The sequence below is a fragment of the Bos indicus genome, chromosome X, assembly GCF_029378745.1.
Source record: "Bos indicus isolate NIAB-ARS_2022 breed Sahiwal x Tharparkar chromosome X, NIAB-ARS_B.indTharparkar_mat_pri_1.0, whole genome shotgun sequence".
Classification (NCBI taxonomy): Eukaryota; Metazoa; Chordata; class Mammalia; order Artiodactyla; family Bovidae; genus Bos; species Bos indicus.
This window is the reverse complement of record NC_091789.1, coordinates 81,870,073-81,889,602: the sequence shown is the minus strand read 5'-3', so window position 1 is coordinate 81,889,602 and position 19,530 is coordinate 81,870,073. Positions and strand designations below refer to the sequence as shown.

At 36.4% G+C, this 19,530-nt stretch overlaps 1 protein-coding gene across 1 annotated transcript in view; it reads right to left on the bottom strand.

Moving 5' to 3' along the window:
• Positions 1–19,530, bottom strand: part of ABCB7 (ATP binding cassette subfamily B member 7) — a 158,554-nt gene that overhangs the window by 11,917 nt on the left and 127,107 nt on the right. The window contains exons 6-14 of the mRNA XM_019956073.2: positions 17,927–18,195; positions 16,816–16,904; positions 16,636–16,723; positions 15,643–15,817; positions 14,575–14,732; positions 13,859–14,022; positions 13,571–13,700; positions 10,112–10,283; positions 7,861–7,964 (exon numbers count right to left, since the gene is read on the bottom strand). Of these exons, the coding sequence (XP_019811632.1) occupies positions 7,861–7,964; positions 10,112–10,283; positions 13,571–13,700; positions 13,859–14,022; positions 14,575–14,732; positions 15,643–15,817; positions 16,636–16,723; positions 16,816–16,904; positions 17,927–18,195 (1,349 nt within the window). The remainder of the gene's footprint in view (positions 1–7,860; positions 7,965–10,111; positions 10,284–13,570; positions 13,701–13,858; positions 14,023–14,574; positions 14,733–15,642; positions 15,818–16,635; positions 16,724–16,815; positions 16,905–17,926; positions 18,196–19,530) is intronic.

Below are 19,530 nucleotides of genomic sequence, written 5' to 3'. Positions count from 1 at the left end.
GACACATTTTTAGATTTAAAGTTCTTGTAAGCAGATTCTAGTCTGCTCATGAATGGGGTCTAATGCAGCTTAAGGTTCTCTTTAAATATAACAAATTGTCAAATTAGCTCAAGATGGCAGAGTAGAAAGACATGAGCTCACTCTTACATAAACACCAAAATCACAACCAACTGATGAACAACCAAAGGCAAAAAAAAAAAAAAAAAATCTTGAACCTAGCAAAAAAGATACCCTACATCCAAAGGCAAAGAAGACACAACAAGATGGTAGGAGGGGCACAACATGATAAAAATTATACCACAGAAGTTCTTCCACAGGAGTGAAAGTCCTAAGTTTCACACCAGGCTTCCCAGCCTAGTTCCAAAGAGATGGGGAAAGCAGAAATGCCACTCTTGGAGGACAGACACAAGGTTGTGTGCACACCAGGACCCAGGATAAAAAAGAAGTGACTTCATAAGATACTATGCAAGACCTACCTGCTAATACTAGAGGGTCTCCTGCAGAGGCAGGTGGCAGCTGTGGTTCACTATGGGGATAAAGACACTGGCAGTGGCAGATCTGTGGAGTACTCATTGACGTGAGCCTACCAGGAGGCCACCATTAACCCCACCCCACCATATACAAGTGGCTTCAAGTCTCCATGAGCATGGCCCTGCCCACCAGAGGGACAAGACCCAGATCCACTCACCACAGGGCAGGAACTAGCCCCTCCCATCAGGAAGCCTACACAAGCTCCTTAGACAGCTGTATCCACCAAAGAGCAGAAGCAAGATGAACTACAATCCTGCAGCTTGCAGAACAGAAACCACAATCACAGAAAGTTAGATAAAGTGAGATGGCAGAGGAATATGTCCTAGAGAACAAGATAAAACCCCAGAAGAAAAACTAAGTGGAGATAGACACCTACTGGAAAAATAACTCAGAAAACGATAGTGAAGATGATCCAAGATCTTGAGAGGAAAAAAAAAAAAAAGACCAAAGATTGAGAAAATGCAAGAAAGGTTTAACAAAGACCCAAAGGAACTAAAGAACAGAGATGAATAATACAGTAACTGAAATGAAAAATACATTGGAAAGAATCAACAGCAGAATAACTGAGGCAGAAGAAGAGATAAGTGACCAGAAAGACAGAATGGTAGAAATCACTGATGTGGAACAGAGTAAAGAAAAAAAAAATTGAAAAGAAATGAAGTTAGTCTAAGAGACTTCTGGGCCAATATTAAACATAACAATATTCACATTATAGGAGTCCCAGAAGGACAAGAGAGAAAAAGGACGTGAGAAAATATTTTCAAGAGACAATAGCTGAAAACTTCCCTGACATGGGAAAGGAAACAGTCATCCAAGTCCAGGAAGCACAGGGAGTCCCAGGCAGGATAAACCAAGGAGGGATATACCGAGACACATAGTATTCAACTTGACAAAAATTAAAGACAAAAAAATACTAAAAGCAACAAATAACATACAAGGGAACTCTTTAAGGTTATAAGTTATTTCTCAATAGAAACTCTGCAGTTCAGAAGGGATTGGCACAATATATTTAAAGCGATGAAAGGGAATAACCTACAACCAAGAATATTCTACCCAGCAAGGTTCTCATTCACATTTGATGGATAAACCAAAAGCTTTGCAGAAAAGTTAAAGCTAAGAGAATTCAATATCACTAGACTGGCTTTGCAACAATTACTTAAGTTACTTCTCTAAGCAGAAAAGAAAAGGCCACAAATAGAAACAGGAAAATTATGAATGGAAAAACTCACTCCTAAAGGCAAATATACATTAAAGGAAGGAAACAATCTACACAAAAATATGATATCAAAGCCAGCAACTGTGAGAAGAGGAGAACACAATGCAGGGTATTGGGAACAAATTTGAAATTAAAAGACCCACAACTTAAAACAATATTGCTAATATAAAGACTGCTTTATCAAAACCAGGCTTCCCTGGTGGCGCAACAGTAAACAATCCATCTACAATGCAGGAGACACAAGAGACTTGGGCTCAGTCCCTGGGTTGGAAAGATCCCCTTGAGAAGGAAATGGCAACCCACTCCAGTATTTCTGCCTGGAGAATCCCATGGACAGAGGAGTCTAGTGGGCTATGGTCCATGGGATCACAAAAAAGTTGGATACAACTGAAGCAACTGAGCATGACACATACCAAAACCTCATGGTAACTACATACCACAAATCTAAAATATTAACAGATACACATACAAAAAGGAATCCAAACACAACACTAAAGTTAGTCATCAATTCACAAAAGAACAAAAGAGGAAGAAAAGAAAAAAGACCTACAAAAAAAAATCCGAAACAATCAAAACAGTGAACAAATGGCAATAAGGATATATATATTGATAATTACCTCAAATATGAATGGATTAAATGCTCCAACCAAAAGACACAGACTGGCTGAATAGATACAAAAAAAGACCACTCCATATGCTGTTTGTGAGAGACCAATTTCAGACCTAGGAACACATACAGACTGAAAGTGAGGGGATGGAAAAAGGTATTCCATGCAAATAAAGATCAAAAGAAAGCTGGAGTAGCCATACTCCTATCAGAAGCAGCAGACTGTAAAATAAAGACTGTTACAAGAGACAAAGAAGGATACTACATAGTGATCAAGGAATCAATCCAAGAAGAATATATAATAATTATAAATATATATGCATCCAATATACGAGCACCACAATATATAAGGCAAATACTAAGAGCCATAAAAAGGAAAAATCAACATTAACACAATAATAGTGGGGGGACTTTAACATCCCACTCTCATCAGTGGACAGAACATCCAGACAGAAAATTAATAAGAAAATACAAGCTTCAAGACAGACTTAACTGAGATTTACATGACATTCCATCTGAAAGCAGCAGAAAATACTTTCCTCTTAAGTGCACAAGGAACATTCATCAGGACAGATCACATTTTGGGCCACAAATCAAGCCGCAGTAAATTTGAGAAAACTGAAATCATATCAAGCATCTTTTCTGACCACACTATGAGATTAGAAATCAATTACAAAAAGAAAAAAAAAAACTGTAAAAAACAAAAACACCCAGAGGCTAAAATACATGTTACTAAATAACCAAGAGGTCACTGAAGAAATAAAATAGGAAACCAAACAATATCTAGAAACAAATGACAACGAAGACATGATGACCCAAAACCTTTGGGATACAGCAAAAGCATTTCAGAGAGAGAAGTTTACACAGCAATTCAGTCCTACCTCAAGACACAAGAAAAATAGCAAATAAACAACCTAACCTTACACCTAAAGAAGCTAGAGAAAGAATAACAAAAAACCCTTAAGTAGTAGAAGGAAAGAAATCATAAACATCAGAGCAGAAATAAATGAAATAGAAATGAAGAAAACAGTAACAAAGATCAATAAAACTAAAAGTTAGTTCTTTGAGTGATCAACAAAATTGATAAACCTTTAGCCAGACTCAAGGAAAAAAAAAGGGAGAAGATTTGAATCAATAACATTAGAAATGAAAAAGAAGTTACAACACTACAGAAACACAAAGGATCATAAGAAACTAATGCTGCTGCTACTGCTGCTAAGTCACATCAGTCGTGGCCGACTCTGTGCGACCCCATAGACGGCAGCCCACCAGGCTCCCCCGTCCCTGAGATTCTCCAGGCAAGAACACTGGAGTGGGTTTTCATTTCCTTCTCCAATGCATGAAAGTGAAAAGTGAAAGTGAAGTCACTCAGTCGTGTCCGACTCCTTGTGACCCCATGAACTGCAGCCCACCAGGCTCCTCCGTCCATGGGATTTTCCAGGCAAGAGTACTGGAGTGGTTGCCATTTCCTTCTCCAAAGAAACTACTACAAGCAACTATATGCCAATAAAATGGACAACATGGAAGAAATGGACAAATTCTTAGAAAAGTATAACCTTCCAAGACTGAACCAGGAAAAAATAGAAAATATGAACAGACCAATCACAAGCACTGGAATTTAAACTGTGATTAAACATATTCTAACAAACAAACAAAAGCCCAGGGCCAGATGGCTTCACAGGCAAACTCTATTAAATATTTAGAGAAAAGCTAACATCTATCCTTCTCAAAATCTTTCAAAAAATTGCAGAGGGAGGAACATCCCAAAGCTCATTCTACAAGGCACCATCATCCTGATACCAAAACCAGACCATACAACATGATCAAGTTGAATTTATCTCAGTGATTTAAGGATTCTTCAATATATGCAAATCAATCACTGTGATACACCATATTAACAAACTGAAGAATAAAAACCATATGGTCATCTCAATAGATGCAGATAAAGATTTCCACAAAATTCAATACCCATTTATGATTTAAAAAAAACTCTCCAGAAAATGAGCATAGAGGGAACATATCCTCAACACAATAAAGGCCATATATGACAGACCCAGAGCAAACATCATTCTCGATGGTGAAAAACTGAAAGCATTTCTGTTAAGATCAGGAACAAGACAAAGGTGTCCACATTCACCATTATTATTCAATAATTACTGAATTATTCCATTATTTGGAAGTTCAAGCCATGGCAATCAGAGAAGAAAAATAAATAAAAGGAATCCAAATGGAAAAAGAAGTAAAACTGTCACTGTTTGCAGATAACATGATTTTATACATTGAAAATCCTAAAGATGCAATCAGGAAACTACTAGAGCTAATCAAAGAATTTAGTCAAGTTGCAGGATACAGAAATCTCTTGCATTCCTATATACTAACAACAAAAGATCAGAAAAAGAAATTAAGGTGACAATCCCATTTACCACTGTAAAAAAAGAATACCTAGGAATAAACATACCTAAGAAGGCAAAGACAATGGCACCCCACTCTAGTATTCTTGCCTGGAAAATCCCATGGACTGAGGAGCCTGGTAGGCTGCAGTCCCTGGAGTCGCAAAGAGTTGGATATGACTGAGTGACTTCACTTTCACGCATTGGAGAAGGAAATGGCAACCCACTCCAGTGTTCTTTCCTGGAGAATCCCAGGGACGGGAGAGCCTGTTGGGCTGTCGTCTATGGGGTTGCACAGAGCGGGACACGACTGAAGCGACTTAGCAGCAGCAGCAGTAGCAAGAAGGCAAAAGACCTATACGCAGAAAACTATAATGATGAAGGAAATCAAAGATGACAAAAACAGATGGAGAGAGATCAAGTTCTTGGACTGAAAGAATATTTTCAAAATGTTTATACTACCCAAGGCAATGTAGAGATTCAGTGCAAGCCCTATCAGATTATCAATGGCATTTTTCATAGAATTAGACAAAAAATCTTAAAATTTGTATGGAGCCACAAAAATCCCTGAATAGACTAAGCTAACTTGAGAAAGAAAAATGGAGCTGGAAGAACTGGGCTCCCTGGCTTCAGACTATACTACAAAGCTACAGTAATCAAAACAGTTATGGTACTGGCACAAAAACAGAAATACAGACCAATGGAACAGGACAGAGAACCCAGAGATAAACCCAAGCATCTATGGATACCTTATTTTTGACAAAGGAGGCAGGAATATACAATGGGGCAAAGATAGCCTCTTCAATAAATGGTGCTGGGAAAATTGGACAGCTATATGTAAAAAAATGAAATCAGAACATTCTTTAATACCATACATAAAAATAAACTCAAAATGGATTAAAGACCCAAATTTAAGATCAGATACTATAAAACTCTTAGAGGAAAACATAAACAGAACACGCTGACACAAACTGCAGCAATCTCTCTTTTGATCCATCTCACAGAGTAATAGAAATACAAAAAAAAAATAAATGAGACCTAACTAAACACAAAAGCTTCGCACAACAAAGGAAACCATAAACAAAATGAAAAGACAACCCACAGAAGAGAGAGAATATTTGCAAATTATGTTACTGACAAGGGATTAGTCTCCAAAATTTACACACAGCTCATGCAGCTCAATATAAAAAAACACACAACTGAATCAAAAAATGGACAGAAGACATAAAGAGACATTTCTACAAAGGAGACTGATGGCCAAAAGGCACATGAAAAGATTCTTGACATCATCAATTATGCAAATCAAAACTACAATGAGGTATCACCTCACAATAGTTAGAATGGCCATCATCAAAAAGTCTAGAAACAATAAATGCTGGAGAGGGTGTGGTGAAAGGAGAATCTTCGTACACTGCTGGTAGGAATGTAAAATGGTACAGCCACTATGGTCAACAGTATAGAGGTTCCCTCAAAACCTAAAAACAGAGCTACAATATGATCCAGCCATCTCACTCCATCCTATAATCTGGAAAATAAAATGGTTCAAAAGGATATATGTACCCCAGTATTCATTACGGCACTGCTTACACAACAGTCATGGCCTGAAGCAGCCTAAATGTCTATTGACAGATGAATGGATAAAGAAGATATGGTATATATACACAATGGAATATCATTCAGCCACTAAAAAGAATGAAATAATGCCATTTTCAGCAACATGGATGAACCTGAAGATTATTATACTAAGTGAAGTAAGTGAGAGAAAGATAAACATCATATGATATTTATATGCAGAATGGGGGGAGGGTTAGATTGGGAGTTTGGGATTGACATGTATACAATGCTATATGTAACATAAAATGTCAGACGTCCCTGGTGGTACAGTGGATAGGAATTCGCCTACCAATGCAGGAGACATTGGTTTGATCCCTGGTCCGGGAAGATTTCACATGCCATGGAGCAACTAAGCCTGTGCACTACAACTACTGAGCCTGCATGCCACAAATACTGAGCTCGAGGGCCTGTGAGCTGCAGTTACTGAGCCCAGGTGCCTAGAACCTATGCTCCACAATAAGAGAAGCCCGAGCACCACACTGAAGAGCAGCCCCTGCTTGCCACAACTAGTGAAAGCCTGCACATCACAACAAAGACCCAGTGCAGCCAAAAATAAATAATTTTTAGAAAAGTCATTCTATTAAAAATATATAAATAAAATTTCAAATTTTTAAAATAAATAGAACAAATCCTCATGCTAAACAACTTAGAAACTAAGCTGTTTTAAACATATGGCAGAACAATTAGCATTCCCTGAACCTTAACTCCATATGCAAATATCAATATATGTCATACATGTTGTGAAGCTGAATTCAGCCCTATCCTTCAACAACATGGTTTTACTATATATTCAAGTAAAATGTAGGTGAATGGAGGCAACTGACAAATTACATCACTCTTATCTTCAGTACTTGGAGAAGGAAATGACAACCAACTCCAATATTCTTCCCTGGGAAATCCCATGGACACAATCTTCAGTTCTAGATTAAGGGGATTCATTTATGATATTATGATTGCTGTCAAGTCTTTAGTCTAATACAAAGATGTTATGAAGTCTACTGTGGTTTCTGGGTAGTACCATGACATCAATTTTATAACATCTTAGAGCTTCACAATACTTGTTGTAAAATGAACATAAATTGATACCAGCACTGTAGGCTGTGTGTGCCAAGTTTGCACCTTATTGAGTTGCTCCATGATAAGTGAAAGTTTTTCTGGTATGTACTGTATCAGAACCATTTACATGACTTGTTTCAATGTGTATTATGTGGCAGATTAGGTGATTCCCAGAGCTTTGCAAGATGCAAACATTATACAATAAGAACAAAAGGTGCCACATAGTTTCAAAAGGAGATATATTTGCAAACAGACTTAAAATATGTGATAATGTAATGCAAACTGGCATTCTTACTACCAATACTTCCTTTATCGGAGAAAAGGGCTAAGCACCTCCTTTTGAAGCTCATTCCAAATACGAAAGAATGTAGCTACTTACTGAAATTTCCACGGAAAAAAGTTAAGCAATGAGAATTGAAGAGTTTTATGTTTTCACCATCATTTACCTCTTCAGTAATTGAATCTAATGATGAAGTAGCTTCATCATAGAGAATGACTGGGGGGTTCTTCAAAATGGCTCTTGCAATTGCTACTCTTTGCTTTTCTCCTCCTGGTAAAGAAAATTTTAAGATAGTATAATATAAAGACATATTTTATATTTCTAGTATTTCCATTAATCATAACCAACAAGTAATACCTTCAATATTTAGTTTTACTCTTGATTATTGTTCATTTTACCCAGTTTTAAGAGTCTATGTTCATATATAATATCCCTTGACAAACTATATTCCCTGGAACATTAATGTAATTCTGGATTCTGACTTCATGGCAGGTGAAAAGAACAAAGAGGGGAGGTGATAATTTTGATTCTAGAATTACTTCTCTCACCAAAAATATGCTCATGACATACATTATTTTATATGTACTTTATATTACTTCCCAATGAACAATGACTTCAGGTAGAAAAATTCCAATATGACAGAATACACCAAGCCAAAAACAAATTCAATATATGAAGTCTGAAAACTTAAAGACATGAAACTATGAATATCTAAATTTATTTCTTAATATAACAAAGTACCATTTAGCCAGTATTCTGATTTTTTTTTTTTTTTACAGAAAGCTATTATTTTCACAGCACTCTTCTATGTTAAGCTTGTATCCTAGGACCTCTTATTTCACCTTAGTTCTTTGCTATAGGGCTTTAGCACAGCAGAATTTTAAAACAGAAAGACTACAGAGGCCCAGAAAAGTTAAGTGATTTGCTCGAGGTCACAGAGCAAGTTCTGGCAGAATCTCACAAGACTCGACTAATTCCCAGTCCAATGCTTTTTCTTTCACAATGTACAAACCCACAATTATTCCTAAATATACTCTAAAGAAAAGAAAGCAACCTTTCTTTCTTCATTGGGACTCTCAGAGGTCTAAGGCCATCAATCTTACATAAAACTTTGGTTGGAAGTATAAGATTCCCTGGTGGCTCAGACAGTAAAGAATTTGTCTGCAATGCAGGAGACCAGGGTTCAGTTTCAATCCCTGAGTTGGGAAGATCCCCTGGAGAAGTGAATGGCTACCCACTCCAGTATTCTTGCAAGCTGCTAGCACACAGTATGTACCTAGTCAATGTTGTGATGCTGGTTTATAATGAGAAATAAGATTCATTAAAATTCATGTGGATATTCTTCATTCTCTTTTTCTTACCTTCATTCCTAATCTATAAAGCTCCCCCCCAAACTAAACTAGAATGAAGAGTAAATGCAAAGAGTGTAGCATGTTTATATAAGTTACATTAATACTTTCAGGCACTAGTTACACCATACTTTCAGAACTCAAATAATTCAGGGCAAAGAAACATTTTTCTGAATCCTCAAGAAAATTCAATCATTTTAGGATAATCCATTATAAAACTTAATAATCATCTCATAATTAAACACTTAAAATGCAGAAGCCCTAAAATTTACTTGGTCACTGAACCAACAAAGACAGGAAAATGAAGCTGGCTATAAAGAAGTATACCAAGTATAAGGAAGTCTGAAGTTATCGAAAACATTCCATAATAATCAAGAAATTATGAGGAGATACACTGCTGTGCTTAGTTGCTCAGTCATGTCTGACTCTTTGCAACCCCATGGGCTGTAGCATGCCAGGCTCCTCTGTCCATGGGGATTCTCCTTGCAAGAATACTGGAGTGGGTTCCCAAGCCCTCCTCCATGATCTTCCCAACTCAGGGATCAAACCCAGGTCTCCCACACTGCAGGCGGATTCTTTACCATCTGAGCCCCCAGGGAAGCCCATGAACACTGGAATGGGCAAGGAATTGAACTGGGGTCTCTTGCATTGTAGGAAGATTCTTTACCAGCTGAGCTATAAGAAGATACATTATTTACTATCAAATTACTTGTCTCTATTCTTACTTCTTTCCCATATGAATGATGATCTTGGCTTTCCTTTAAGGTAAGAAGTTAACACTGATCTCACCATGTATCAGTAACTTCCTATTAAGCACTTACAGTGTTTGCAGCTGTGAGTGGAAAAAAAAAAAAAAAGAGAGAGAGAGACCTGCATGATTTCGGAACAGTTACTTCTAGCATGTTGAATTGTTTACAGTGATAGACAGGAAACTGGGAACTTTGCCAAAAGAGACTAGATAAGCATTAGGTTTGTACTCTGTCATTACATTTTCTAGTAAATGGTTCTGACAAATTAATGTTTGAAGGGTGAATATAAGTGGGGGCCAGGTCTAAAATCTTTGATTACCTGAAAGCTTGAGTCCTCGTTCCCCTACTTGGGTGTCATATCCATGTGGCATTCGAAGAATTGCATCATGGAGTCCAGCTAATTTTGCCACTGCATATACTTCCTCAGGTGAAGCACTGATGTTTCCATATAAGAGGTTGTAGTAAATGGTATTATGGAAGAGGACAGCATCCTGGACCAGATTTATATATATACACACATAGATACGCATGTTTCATATTTTAAAAATTCAAACAATAGTAAAGACATAAAGAGTAACATGTGATAAAAGGGGTCTTTTATTAATATCATCCCTCATGCCTGCTTCATTTCCCTTCCCAGAGCCAATCACCATGAACCATGTGTTGTGTATCATTCCAAACTTTTTCTGATACATTTATATGCTTAAACATACACCTTTTTTTTTTCCCCCAACAAAAGTGGGGCCATACTATATGAGTTGCTTTTTTCACTTAACACAACTGGGGCTTGTTCATGTCAATAACAGAAACCTACCTCATTCTTTTTAACAGTTTTGTGATACTAAGGATGTATCATATTTATCTTATCCATTCCTATACTGATGGGTATTAATTAAAACTTTTGCTATTGTAAACAATGTTGAAATAAAATATCATTATATAATGACTTATACACACCCATGTATTTCTGTAAGAAAGATTCCCAGAAGCAGACTGTTGGGTTACAAGCATACATTTACCCTTGGATAGTATGGCCCAACTGTCTTCCAAAAACGTTCCAACAGCATATATTCCAACCAACAATGTATGAGGGTGCCAGGTCCCCATATCCTCAACAACCCTGGATATTAATAAGTTTTCATTGTTGCTACTTTTAAGGGTAAAATGTAGTTTTTGTTTAAATTGGCATTTCTCTTATTACTAATGAAATTGAATATATTTCATATATTAATATCTCAGAAGCTTTTAAATTGGACTTAAAACACAGAAAACAAAGAATTTATGCATTATAGATTTTTGGGGGGAGAAAGTTCACTGCAAGCATTCATTTGATATTTCAATTTATTCTGACATGGCACACTAAAGCTAATTTACTTAATGCAAGTATCTACCTCCCACTTTTCTTTCAGTATCCAATGGTTGTAAGGCAATAGTAAGATGAAACAAAATGATTCTATTGATTAACATTAACCAGTACACTCAATTAATTAAGATCTTCTTTAATATCATAATCAGCCCTAGAGTTACAGATATTATTTCAAATCATATTTTAATAACTTTTACACCTAATACATGTATGGATGTGAGAGTTGGACTGTGAAGAAGGCTGACCGCTGAAGAATTGATGCTTTTGAACTGTGGTGTCGGAGAAGATTCTTGAGAGTCCCTTAGACTGCAAGGAGATCCAACCAATCCATTCTAAAGGAGATCAGCCCTGGGATTTCTTTGGAAGGAATGATGCTAAAGCTGAAACTCCAGTACTTTGGCCACCTCATGCGAAGAGTTGACTCATTGGAAAAGACTCTGATGCTGGGAGGGATTGGGGGCAAGAGAAGAAGGGGACAACAGAGGATGAGATGGCTGGATGGCATCACTGACTCGATGGACGTGAGTCTCAGTGAACTCCGGGAGTTGGTGATGGACAGGGAGGCCTGGCATGCTGCAATTCATGGGGTCGCAAAGAGTCGGACACGACTGAGCGACTGATCTGATCTGATCCCTAATACTAATATAAACTTTTCTTGTATGGAGGTGATAGTTCAATCCAATGAGTTTAAAGTTCTGCAAAGAGAAAACACTTATTTTTAAATATTTTCTATTTGGAAAAAAAATTAAAATAAATGGTAACTGGAAATGTTAAAAATACAAAATGTATGGTAAAATAAAAGTTAATTAAATAATCCATAATCCCACCAACCAGCAATAACTACTATTAACATGTTGGTGTATTTTCTCCAATTTTTTTCTGTTACATGTGTTTATTTAATATTATAAAATGGAGATATTACATTTTGTTTGGAAATTCTTTTTCAACAAACTTTGTAGCTGAGTATTTTTCCATGATACTCAATATTCTTTATAAACATGATATTTATATTGTTCCTAACTTCTGCTATTATAAACAAACTATAATGAACAGCTTAGCATATAAAAATCTGTTCACTTCTCTATTTCCTTACTAAAACTTCCTAGAGGTAGAATTACTGTAATAAAGACTAAATATTTTTCAGACTCTTGTTATATACTGCCAATTTGCTCATCAGGAAAGCTGTATGCTTCCTCCAGCAAGAGACTGGCCATTTCACATAGCCTTACCGAAACTAGACATCATGAATTTTTAAATCTTTACCGGTCTGATGGGTGAAAAGTGGTATACCATTGTTGATTTAATTACTAAGATTTCTAATGAGGATGAGCATCTTTTCTTTCATTTATTGATCATGTATATTTTTCCTTAGTGAATAAAATGCTTTATTTTTCAATATAATTGAACATATAGTCTACAAATCACCTAAATCAAAAAGACCTAGGAGGCATATTCACAAATGCAGGTTTCTGGGGCCCACACTGCCCTCATAAACAGTGTGTGAAAGGGAGTTGGAACTGGAAAGGGAGTTGGAGTTGGAAAAATCTCCCCAGGTGACTCACGCACTCCAAATTTGGGATTCTCAGTGAAAGGGAGGACAGGGCAGAGTGGCATGTGTCAGATCAGTTGAGGACCTTTTACAAGCTATATAACATGGACAGAGAAGCCTGGCAGGCTACAGTCCATGGGGTCACAAAGAGTTGAACATGACTTAGCAACTAAACCACCTATGCTACAACTAAGTCCCAGGTCTCTCTATTGGCTTTCAGCATAAGAAAAACTTATAACCTATAGGGCTATCTCCTTATCTTCTCAGAGCTTACTCTGAACTTGTTTCCCCCTACAGTCACTCAGCAAATACTTGTTAAATGCTCACTATGGGTCAGGCACTGTGCTTGGTACTTGGGGACAAGGAATACCAACTTGAAGTTGGCAGCCCAACTGTTTTATAATTTTTATAGATTTACTATGTCAAAAACTGCTCAAATAATAGTTTTCATTTACTGAACAGTTATGTGAGGGACACTGTACTTGGTGCTTTACACATATATTTCTAATCCATATTAATTCTGTCCTATAAGAAAAATGGTATCCTTATTTTACAGATGAGGAAACTGAGGCTTACAACTATACAACAAATAAGGGTTAAAGCTGGGCTTAGAATCCAGTTCTGTCTGACTCCAGTCTGAGCTCTTTCCTCTATGTTATGTTTTCTTGCTAAGGCTTAAAAAAAATCTTCCCATCATGAAGATTTTTAAATTCATGATTTTTGGTAACAGAATATGGCCTGTAGGGCCTAACGCTTCCAACTTAATTAACATATACTGACTCCTTGGATCCAAATTATTCTAGTAAAAGATTCAGCAAGCCAACAAATCTTCCCCCAAATAGGTTTTTTCCTTTTTTAAATACCTGAGGTACCACTCCCACTGCCCTCCGAAGGCTTTCCAGGCTCACATCTTGTATATTTTGACCAGCAAGGTAAATGTTACCCTTTTGAGGCTCATAGAAGCGAAACAATAGCCTCACTATTGTGCTTTTCCTGAAATAGAAAACAAGGAAAGGTTATATAGCTCCAACTGGCATTAAGGAACCCCAATTTTAAACTACAGTCATCATTTTATTATGACAAATAAAAAATATTACATTGGGAATCATCAATCAATGATGCAAAATTTTATAAACAACTAAATTACCCACCCTGACCCACTACCTCCTACAATAGCCACTTTCTTTCCTGCAGGGACTTCAAAAGATATTCCATTAAGGACTTTCTGCCCCTCAATGTATTCAAAATGCACATTATCAAAGGCCACCGTAGCTGTCTGTGGTGTGATCTGAAGGGGAGATGCCATCGCTTTGTCCTAGCAGGGAAGAAAAAAAAAAAAAGCCACTTTATACACTGCCGAGAGTATTGCTATGCAGATAATTTTCTAATTTACAGAGATAAAAAGGAAAATAAAGGGAAAGGAGAAAGTTTATAAGTGGAGTTAGGTCACTTCTATGCATGCTTTTAAAGATGTTTTTTCCCTCACTGCTAAGGGCAAAAATCTTGAATGCTCTGATTTCTGATCAATTTGTTTTGGGGAGGAAGAAAGATGGTGGGCAGGGGAGAAAGGAGGTTGAGAATATAAGGAGAGGCAATAACATTTTGTATCATTATTAGCAAAAGTAAATCAAGTGCAAGTACAAATAATTGAAGTTAATAAAATTTAGTGTCTAGGTATAATATTCTTTGCTAATGTTATAAGGTTTCTAAACATAGAAGTAAAAGCTGTAACAGCCATTTAATACACATTATAGTCCCAATTCCTGCAAAAGACAAATTAGTTTGCTAACATGGTGATATAAGACTGTTATCCCATTATGGGATGATGCTTATATGCTTTTAAAAAGGTATTAAATACATTACTTACTTTAATTCGGGTGTCTACCTTGAGTAGAGTAAACAAGGTGTTCATATCTATAAGTGCTTGTCTAGTCTCTCTGTATACAGTTCCCAGAAAGTTAAGAGGTAATGAAAGCTGAAAAAGCAGTCCATTCACCATTACTAAATCTCCAACAGTAAGGGTACCTTAATATGCAGTTGGTAGAGAAAAAAAAATACTTTAGATGTCATGAACTTTCCAGTTTAAGAGAAGTTTACAGTTTCTTACTGTGGAATACAGTTGAAAACATACATAATCAGCAACGGTAAGGCCTAATCTAATTCCAAAGCATTTTAACCCATAATTTAGAAATATAGGGAACTAGATATGTGCTAAGTGGAATGGGAAAAGCCTACCCATACACTACACATGATATATAAGAAAAAAGAATGGTTTAAAAAACAGAAAGAATGGTTTTAAAATGCAGACAGAAATGGAAGGCTGAAAATCTTTCCTTTCTTCCTAAGATACTAGCATAATATAAAGTAGAATTTTTTAAAAGTATAAATTAAAACATTGGAGCAAATGGGTATCATGATTGGGAATGATAAACCATATATTAAGTTCATAGTGAATGAAAGAATCCTAACTGAACAAGCAAGTTACAGAAAAGAGATAAGGATATTGTTTATTTTTGAAATGTTTTACAAATGAACAGCTAATAGATAAAAGGGTTACTAGTAATAAGACCGCTTGCACTTTAGTCCTTTGGACTAAACACTAAGTTAATTACACTTCTTTCCAGGTCCACAAGAGAAATTAGAAATATTAGATGCTAAAAAGTATGTTACTCCTAAAAGAATCAGATTTATCCCCACAAACAGCAATCCCAATCAATGAGAAAATTAGTGCTAAATTTGTAGCATAAAACAAAAGAAAACAACATACCATCAAGAAAACATATTGTGATACAAAAATGAAAGTACTCCAAGGATGTTATAGTACCTTATTAAAAATGCTTTATATTTAAGACTAAAATACATATTCCTTTCATTAATATTTATTTATAAAGGTTAAGTAAAACACTGACAAACGTGAAAACCACAGATCTATTACCTGCCACAATTCCCTGACTGGCGAGCACCATTATGGCTGTTAAGCCAACACTGAAAATAGCACTTTGACCAAAGTTCAGCATAGCCAGAGTAGAGGTACTTTTCAATGAAGCAGCTTCATATGTCTTCAAAAATCCATCATATCTTTGTGCTTCATAATTTTCATTATTAAAATACTACAAAATACATAAAATAGTAATTATATACAAGTATAATTGGAATCAGACTTCATCTATGGATACAATTTTGTACTGCACAGGAAATTTTAAAAACTAACTTTCAATACATCGGACTATGGTACACCTGCAGTTTTCCACTATGGACAGTATTTTAGAAGTCCATAAAATTCATCCCCAAAATATTTAAAGAATGCCTAGTTAATTTAAATCCAGATCTATAAAAAGGTGTCAAGGGACTTTCTTCACAAAGCCTTCCCTTGATCCCCTGAGACTCTCTGAATTCACAATTTCATTGCCCCCACCACATTATGCCTTCTTGTGTCATCACTTGCATACTTTAACTCTCCCAATGCTTAGCAAATTCTGGGAGGGCAAGGATTAAACAGCAATCATTGATTTTACTGCCCTCCTCATTACAGGACTTAGCATAGTGCTTTGCACACAAGAGGCATTCAGTAATATTTATTAAGTGGAAAAATAAATAAATGAAAGAATTAGTGAAAAGCACTATGCTAGGCACTATGAAAGATACAGAGTCAAAACTCAGTGTGCATTCTGAATCAAATGCTAACTAAACTGTCACCACCACTTATAAATTAATTTAGAAGATAAAGTTCTGATGGTGCCACACAAAAAATGAGGCGGAAAGAAAGGGAAACTCCTAAATAAAAGAAAAAACAATAAAGTACTATTATTTCATCATATTAAGAGATCCTATCCTAATCTGCAGCTCTAACGTACAGCACCTGTATTAAATGCCAGAACAAATCTTAGTACAGTGTGAAAGGAAGAAAAAGTCAAATTAAATGTATTACCTTCACAGTTTCATAATTCAGCAGCGAGTCTATGGCAGCATTGCCTGCATCATTATCTGCTTTGTTCATTTCTATTCTAAATTTAGTTCTGTAAGACAAAGATGTGCATAGGTATGGAATGTCTGTTATAGAAGCATAACTAATTTCTTCACCTTGACTGACCTCTGGAGAACACCTTACCTCCACTGTGTGATGGCAACTGTGAATGCTGTGTATGCACCAAGCGTCCCAAGGGTCACCAATGCAAACTGGGCACCACATCTATAATACTGGAAAAGACAAAAAAAGAAATGAGCTTAGTCATTATTTCTATCAAATAGTTTATAATATATAATAGCAAACCTCAAAGATTCTAATTAAAAATATGTTGGATGAAACTGGAGCCTATTATACAGAGCGAACTAAGCCAGAAGGAAAAACATCAATACAGTATACTAATGCATATATATGGAATTTAAAAAGATGGTAACAATAACCCGGTGTATGAGACAGCAAAAGAGACACTGATGTATAGAACAGTCTTATGGACTCTGTGGGAGAGGGAGAGGGTAGGAAGATTTGGGAGAATGACACTGAAATATGTAAAATATCATGTAAGAAACGAGTTGCCAGTCCAGGTTCGATGTACGATACTGGATGCTTGGGGCTAGTGCACTGGGACGACCCAGAGGGATGGTATGGGGAGGGAGGAGGGAGGAGGGTTCAGGATGGGGAACACATGTATACCTGTGGCGGATTCATTTTGATATTTGGCAAAACTAATACAATTATGTAAAGTTTAAAAATAAATAAAATTTAAAAAAAATAATAAAAACTAAAAAAAAAAAATGTTGGTATAAAGTTGTATATATGAAAAACTAAGTAAGAAAACAAATACCTTAGAAAACCAACTTTAAGTTATACACATACTTTTAATTATAAAATATGAAACGGTGAATAATTATGCCTAAAATGTTATGAATGGTGAATAGCAAGAAACGTAGATAATCTGAGCATACCAGTCCAAAGTCATACACCATAATGTCTGCTAACAACAAAAAAACTGCAAGCATTAGCTAAATGACTGATCTACGTGTAGAACTGAACAACTCTTTACAACAACAACATGATAAAAGACTTTAGCTACAGTCCTTTGAAGCTTGTGGCAAAATAATTAAACTGCATAATCCTTCTGGCATCATGGAATTTTGCTTTAAAATCATCAGCATGCAACAGTACAAAAGCTTCAAGTACTAAGCATCTACTAACAAGAATGTATGATAAAAGTTGTCATGAAAAATGTTTTACTTACCAAAACACCACTGACAAGAGTCACCTCAAACATGATGGGAAGAAGATTAAATACTAAAGCACTTAGGACAAAACTGATACCCCTTGTCCCTCTGTCAATAGCCTTTGATAAAGCTCCTGTCTGTCTGCTCAGGTGGAAAGCCAGATCCAGGTTGTGAAGATGGAGAAAGACATTTTTGGCGATTCTTCGGATTGAATTTTGGGCTACCTTGCCAAATACTGCATTTCGAACTTCATTAAAAAAGGCAGCTCCCGCTCTTGATACACCATCTAACAATACATTCAAGAAAAAATGGGGTGCAAAAACATTAGAATTGTTGCAGTGCAAAAAACTTGAGCAAGGGCTCAGAAAATGTTCGTACAATGAATGAGCATATCACAGAATACTTACACTAAAAGAAACCTAGAAAACATCTAGCCTAGTGAGTATTAATTTTCCCACCACTATGAAAATCCTTCATTGTTATTTACCCCCATAAGGTCCCAGATGTTGAAAGACTTTTTTTCCAAGTAAATACTTTTACTAAATAGCAACCCAAAAGACCCTGATGCTGGGAAAGATTGAAGGAAGGAGGAGAAGGGGACGACAGAGGATGAGATGGCTGGATGGCATCACCAACTCAATGGACATGAGTTTGAGTAGGCTCTGGGAGTTGGTGATGGACAGGGAGGCCTAGTGTGCTGCAGTCCATGGGGTTGCAAAGAGTCGGACATGACTGAGCGACTGAACTGAACTGAGCCCATAAGGTCTTATTATAGATAAATGCACAGTATCTGTTCAGGTTTTATGATCTAATTCAATTCTTCCAAGAAACAAATGATAAAATTGATATCCTGAAAAATCCAAGTGCTTTGACTAAGCATGCCGCAACTCAGGTCTGAATCTCACAGAGTATCCTTTCTATGGCATGGGGACACAAAGCATTATATTCTTTATAAATTGCAGATCTGTGTCATGGCTACTGAATATAATTTAAAAACATATTAATATACTGCTACTGCTAAGTCATGTAAGTCGTGTCCGACTCTGTGCGACCCCATAGACGGCAGCCCACCAGGCTCCTCCGTCCCTGGGATTCTCCAGGCAAGAACACTGGAGTGGGTTGCCATTTCCTTCTCCAATGCATGAAAGTGGAAAGTGAAAGCGAAGTCGCTCAGTCGTGTCCGACTCCTAGCAACCCCATAGACTGCAGCCCACCAGGCTCCTCCGTCCATGGGATTTTCCAGGCAAGAGTACTGGAGTGGGGTGCCATTGCCTTCTCCGAATACATATATCATTATTTAGCCATTTCCTGTTTAACAGCTAACAACAACAGCAAGAATATAACTATAGTCTTACTAAAAAGATATCTTATAAGGAGTCTATTAGAAGTGGCTGTTATGAATTTAATATCTTATTTCAGGTTATTGCTTTCTAGAACTTAGAAACTTTTATTATATAATTTTTGGAAAGTATATAGTACAAAGAACATTTAAAAATCACATATCAAAAAAAATTGCACATAACACAAATATCCAAAATGCTAAATTATGTTTGTGGTTAAAGGTCATATGCTCAAGTATGATAAAACCCTCTTGAAGAAAGTCAACACCTGTAGACAGATT